Source organism: Heteronotia binoei, chromosome 2 (assembly GCF_032191835.1).
Source record: "Heteronotia binoei isolate CCM8104 ecotype False Entrance Well chromosome 2, APGP_CSIRO_Hbin_v1, whole genome shotgun sequence".
NCBI lineage: Eukaryota > Metazoa > Chordata > Lepidosauria > Squamata > Gekkonidae > Heteronotia > Heteronotia binoei.
Window position 1 is genome coordinate 88,180,431 of NC_083224.1, and position 6,000 is coordinate 88,186,430.

The window sequence follows — 6,000 nt, forward strand, 5'->3', positions numbered from 1 at the left end:
TGCTTACATTATATTGCTTTTCTTAAAGAAGCTCCAGAAAAAACAGGATTGTTACAGTAAGAAGAACAATAGGAGCTATCAGGACAAATGGGAAACCTTCATCCCCAGTGTTCAGAGGCAGCCACTCATAGGGCAAGTTGTAAATGTGAATTTATCTAAATATCTTTCTGCCATCCCAGAACTCAGCTTAGTGCTGAACCATGTTGTATGTTCCATTTATGGGGAAAATCTACTTGAATCCTTGATGAGGTGCCACCAGAGTAGACACTACTGGGCTAGATTGACCATTGATCCAACTGAAACAGTGTGGATGTCCTCAGTGACTTGCTTTTCCTTGAACCAACAGTGTCTTTGTTCTACAGGATAACTACACATTTGCACAGCCAGGGATCCAAAAGAAAGTCAAAGCACTGGAGGAACTCGTCAGCCGTATTGATGGTAGGTGAAAGGAGTTTCAAAGTGCAGAGGAAGAAGAGCTTGCTGAGTTCTTATTGTTCATATCCCCTGCTGAATTGTAGTAACTGTGGGTTCATGTGGAGAAAAGGACAGTGGGTGTGGATTTTACAAAGCTTCCAAGAGGTAGGAAACAAGTTTCTAAAGGCTTCTTTAGCCAGTTATCTCTGCAAGATGGTAGTCAGAGTAGAATGCTGAAGCTGTTAACTCAGTTGCTGCCGTTAAGCAATATTGGAAATGGGGCACTGCTAGAGGGAGGGAATTGAGGAGGACATTAGCTGATAGGCAAGCAAGAGAGTGTGTGATTAGCAGAGAAAGAACTACATTGTTCAAATTGCACTTGTTGGAGGCATTTGATATGTGGGTTTTAGTGGGCATTTGATATGTGGGTTTTAGTTTGGCTGGATGAAACAAAGGCAGTTGTTGTTGGTAGGAATATGTGTGGATGGAGGTTGAGCTTCCCTGAGATGTCAGTTATGAAGTATGATAGTGGGGAGATATTTACACTTCAGCTGTGTAAATGGAATGTACTGTTTCAGAGCAGGTACACAATCACTTTAGGAGGTATGAAGTGGAATACCTGCAGTTTGCCTTTCGCTGGATGAACAATTTACTGATGAGAGAACTTCCTCTTCGTTGCACCATTCGCCTTTGGGATACTTACCAGGTATGGGAAGTTACATTCCTGATGTTGGGTGCCCACCTGGATATGGGTACTCATCGTATGCACATTACTGGCAATTATCAGCTTTTCAGGTTGTAGGATATCACAGTGAGTTGGAGTTGTTAGAGTGATCAGACTAAGAACTGGGAGACACAGATTTGAATTCCCTCTCTGCTGTGGAAATTCACTGAGTGACCTTAGGCCAGTCACTCTTTTTCATCCTAAATGAACTCACAGGATTGTTGTGAGGATAATATTGAGGGGAAATTGATGTTGTAAGTTGTTTTGGGTCCCCCTGGGGGCGGGGGGGGGGGCGAAGTGGCATATAAGTTGAAAAAAATTAACAGTATCCCAATAGACATCTGAAATGGGAGGAAGCAGTCTTCATGTGCCAATAAAGATGTAAAAGAACTCTGAGAAGGATGATAGCTCTACAGAGTCCCACTGTACTTGTAGAAACAGCAAGAAATAAGTCTGTTGATGGATCTTTTCTAAGCTAAAGTGTTGTGTTTTTCCCCAGTCTGAGCCAGAGGGATTCTCTCATTTCCATTTATATGTTTGTGCTGCATTCTTGATTAAGTGGCGGAAAGAGATCTTGGATGAAGAGGACTTCCAGGTAAATCTTCAGAAAGTTGTTACCTTTAACAAAGGATGCAACACAATTATCTTATTTTGAGACATTTCTCTACCTAGGGGAAGACAGCAGGCACAGGGCCGGCACCAGTTTTTTTCTCCACCTAGGCGAGGCCCACCCCCATTCCCAGGGGGCCCTTGTCTGGGGCCCCACAGCTGTCTGACAGGTAGGGGGGAGGCACCTGTGCTGGCACTCAGTGCCCCTCAGCCCAAAGGCAGTGACAACCAGAGGCCAGCTGGGCCCCGTCCACACCAGGAGGAAGCCAAGCCACTGGGCCACCCCCGCCTTCCTCGCCTTCCAACTGGGTGAGATCCCAGTTGGGCAACCCTGACTTCTCCCTGGCTGGGGGACCCCTTCTCCTCCTCCCCCCGCCCTCCTGGTGCGTGCACATCCCTCGGCTGGCTCTGCAGACTGGGCAGGAGGGGGTTAACGGACCAGCCCACATACCACCTCTTGGCACCCTGCCTGCCTCTGCCAGATCCCAGTGCCCTCCTGCTTCCCCGCCCACTGCTGCCTCCCTCTGCCCCTGGCCGCCCACACACACCCTGGCGGGCCCCAACAGAGAGCCAGTTTGGTGTAGTGGTTAAGTGCGTGGACTCTTACCTGGGAGAACCCAGTTTGATTCCCCACTGCTCCACTTGCAGCTGCTGGAATGGCCTTGGGTTAGTCATAGCTATCACAGAGGTTGTCCTTGAAAGGGCAGCTTCTGGGAGAGCTCTCTCAGCCCCACCCACCTCACAGGGTGTCTGTTGTGGGGGAAGAAGATAAAGGAGATTGTAAGCTGCTCTGAGACTGATTCAGAGAGAAGGGTGGGGTATAAATCTGCTATCTACTTCTTCTGCACGGCGGCAACCAAGGCGAGAGGTGAGCAGCTGCTCTGTCAGCTGGCCAGCCCTGGAAGCCAGTGGGTATGGCCCCTCCCAAGCCATCAGCCCAGCAGCCTCCTCCTCCCAACCCAGCAGGCCTGGGCCCTCAGCTCCTTGCCCACCAGATTCCTCCTTCCCCATCCACCAAAGCAGCCTCCCACCAGCAAGGGCGAGCATGGTGAGGAAGAGGCACTGGGGGCAGTGGGGTGTGCATGGAGAGGGAGCACCTGCTGCTCACCCCTGTGGCACCAGCATGCCCTAGGCAGCTGCCTACCTGGCCAACTAGGTTGCACTGGCCCTGAGCAGGCAGCAACAGGAGCAGCAGTACCTTTTGCATATGATTAGGCACATGTGATGACTATATCTAGGGGTCCAGGCACATGCTGCCTCTTAAGCCAGATACCATTTATTAAATGTCTGTCCCTCGTGGAACACATTGCAGTGCATGTAGGGTTTGCATGAGCTGTTCCTACTGTGCATTGAGCAAGTCCAGCATCTATCTTCAACAAGGTTGCTGTACCTTATGTCCTTAGGCAGCATCCTGTATTCCAAAGCTTTGGTTCTGATTCCAATGTCTCCTGCATTATCTGTAAGATTATAGTAGATATCCATGCCAGGCTTCCCCACCTGCTAGGCAGGGTCTCTACTATCCCATTTCTCCAAAAGTCATAAGATTAAACTAGCTACTTTTATTTTTTGTTTGTTAAATTATTTTGCCCTTCCTTTCTATTAAATCCAGAGCTCCAAAATGCTTTATTACTGTTGTTATCAAGTCTGTTTATGATGAACCAATGGTTGTAGTTCAGTCAACTGAAGTAAGACACACATACACATACACACACCAGTAGTGCTTCTGTCTTAGTTGCGGCCATCTGGACACCTGTGGCCATAAAAGATTAAAAGGGAATTTTGTTTATTTAACACTAGAAATGTCGCTCACTGCTTCCTCTGTAACACACCCCTTTCTCTATCTCAGGGCCTTCTAATGTTGCTACAAAACTTACCTACGATACACTGGGGCAATGAAGAGATTGGACTCCTCCTTGCTGAAGCCTACAGACTCAAGTACATGTTTGCAGATGCCCCCAATCACTACCGCCGATAGGTGCCAGGGATCTGCCTCTGCGTCCCAGCGTGCTGGCCCAGTCCCAATCACTGTGGCATTTCATCACCCTTGTTCTCAGACACTCCAAATAGGATCCACTTTTTGCTGTAAAAAGCTCACAAAAAACTTCTGTGTGTGCCTGCTTGCCACTCCGTGTGTGGATGTGCCACTCAAAGAACCATTAGTATCCCATACTGTGATGGTGGCCTGAGCTTGGCTGGTGGCTGTAAGCATAAACTGAGCCTCTGAATGCCCAGCCTGGGACATCTAAGCCTTGCAGCCTCATGTAACCAGTCTAAGCCCAGACACACTTGCGTGTTCCCAGCTGGGTCTGTATTTCCTTTTCCTCCAGATGCTGTTCAATCAAACTCCCTAATGAAGATGCCTTATATAAAAAGTCCTGCCCAGGGGATGGCAGTGCCGTTGGACACAAGAAGCTCTCAGGGCTTAGCTTCACTTTATGTGTCTGAAATGCAACATTTCAGTGGTTAAGAGACATACTCTCTTCTCTCATACATGCATAACATCTTGCAGCATGTTTCTCTGCAGAGGAGATGTGCACATGTTGAAAAGGCTGTCTTGTCCACACACAGTTCAAAATGACACAAATGAATAAGACAGGACTCTTCCTGTGACTGTGATTGACTGTCTGACTGACTGACTTGTGTGCATTGAACTGGAGGTTGGAGGGAGCTGTGCTTCTAAGAATCCCCTTTCTGTGACAATGACACTCCTCCTCCAATGCATTATGTGTATATTGTGTTCTTGTGTATATGGGTAAAAGATGTACATTATATGTCTTCTGTTTGTAGCAGATATGATTTTATATTTATAATGTGTGTCTCAAGCGTGTAAAGGCTGCTTAGGTTACAAATAACAGTGGACCTCCTGCCTCCCCTGGTTGTTGGGGTTTTGGAGCTGTCAGCACATCTGCACTAGCACATTTTTCAGATCCAAGTATTTAGTTTGTATCAGGAATACTTGACTCCAAAGCAAAGTCGGCATTGTATGACCTCCAGCGCCAAGGAGGTGGTGGTTTTAAGAAGCTTGCTGCTGGAACAGGCGTTTTGGACTCATTGGAAAGGAACCTGAAGAGTACCCCCCTCCTTATCCACACTGAAGCATGCCCTTTGAAAAGCACTGCAGCACTCTGTCCTCTTCAAGCATTGCAGTGGTGGCATTAATGTACATTACTGTAGCAATCTCTTCAGAAGAGTAATGAGTCCTAGTCTGCATCTCCTGGCTCCTCTCCCCCCCCACCCCCCCCACCCCCGCTTAAGTGAGCCTTCCTCAGTCCTCTCTTCAGATGATGGGGAGCATGGATTGACTTGGTTCAAGACTCTTAATTGTCCTGGGGGGAAAGCAGGAGGTGGCTTCCATCACCTTTTATAGCCCCTTTTCCCCACAGTTGTCTCAATGTGAATTTTGACAAGCAAAGGAGAATGTTTTGAATTTAATGTTTTATTGTAGCTAGCAGGTGTAGTCTCATTAGTACCAAGCCTTGACCTCACAGGGCAGAGTTGTTCCTAGGTAGCTGAATTCCTCAGCTTGCACTGGGCTTACCTCTGCTCATTTCATCAGACTTCAGACTACACCCAACTTGTTTTGGTTCCCCTCGTAGGGCCACAAAAGAAAAGCAGTGGAGTGTCTTTCCCTTCAGTGATGGCTCCAGGGGAGATTGGATGCACCAGAAGGCGGGAGCCTTGTCGCCAGTCAGACCAAGCATTGTCTCGATTTGCTTTCCTAACCTGGAGTTGTTTTCTCAGGCATTCTGACTTGATTTCTTTTGTGTGTGTGCCTTTTGTTGTTTCCTCTGAGACAGCGACCTGGTGGTCATTAGTTTAACATGGCTAATTAAATGAGAAAAGTGATCAGTGTGGTGTATTTTTTTATACTTGGTTAGTTCCTTGGATTTTTAAGCACCAGAGATCTTGAGAACTTTTTTCTTTTTCCTGGATTACAGTGTAACAGACTCCAATCACGGTAGCTTTAATTTTGCAGTATTTTCTTTTCAGAAGTGCCGGTTTAGTCTGGTGTTTCAAGCAACCTTTGCTATACCGGTTGTCAGCATCATTTAGAATAATCACTTTTTCAGTAGCAGAAGACATCATGAAGAAGCCTTGCCACTTGCTCTAGGCAAGCAGGGCTTTGTGAATGAACAGATGTCCCTTGCTGTGAAAGGATGCTCCTCTAAGTTCCTGCCCTGCGTGCTCCAGCTGTAGTTCTTTGTTGAGTCTTATCTTTTTTAGTTTACCTCAAATGTTTTCCTCTTATTTGC

At 47.2% G+C, this 6,000-nt stretch overlaps 1 protein-coding gene across 1 annotated transcript in view; it reads left to right on the forward strand.

Annotated features, from left to right (window-relative positions):
• Positions 1-5,611, forward strand: part of TBC1D22B (TBC1 domain family member 22B) — a 63,711-nt gene extending 58,100 nt beyond the window's left edge. Inside the window, exons 10-13 of the mRNA XM_060231530.1 lie at positions 363-438; positions 993-1,120; positions 1,638-1,733; positions 3,594-5,611. Of these exons, the coding sequence (XP_060087513.1) occupies positions 363-438; positions 993-1,120; positions 1,638-1,733; positions 3,594-3,722 (429 nt within the window). The 3' untranslated portion in view covers positions 3,723-5,611. The remainder of the gene's footprint in view (positions 1-362; positions 439-992; positions 1,121-1,637; positions 1,734-3,593) is intronic.
• The last annotated feature ends 389 nt before the right edge of the window (positions 5,612-6,000 follow it).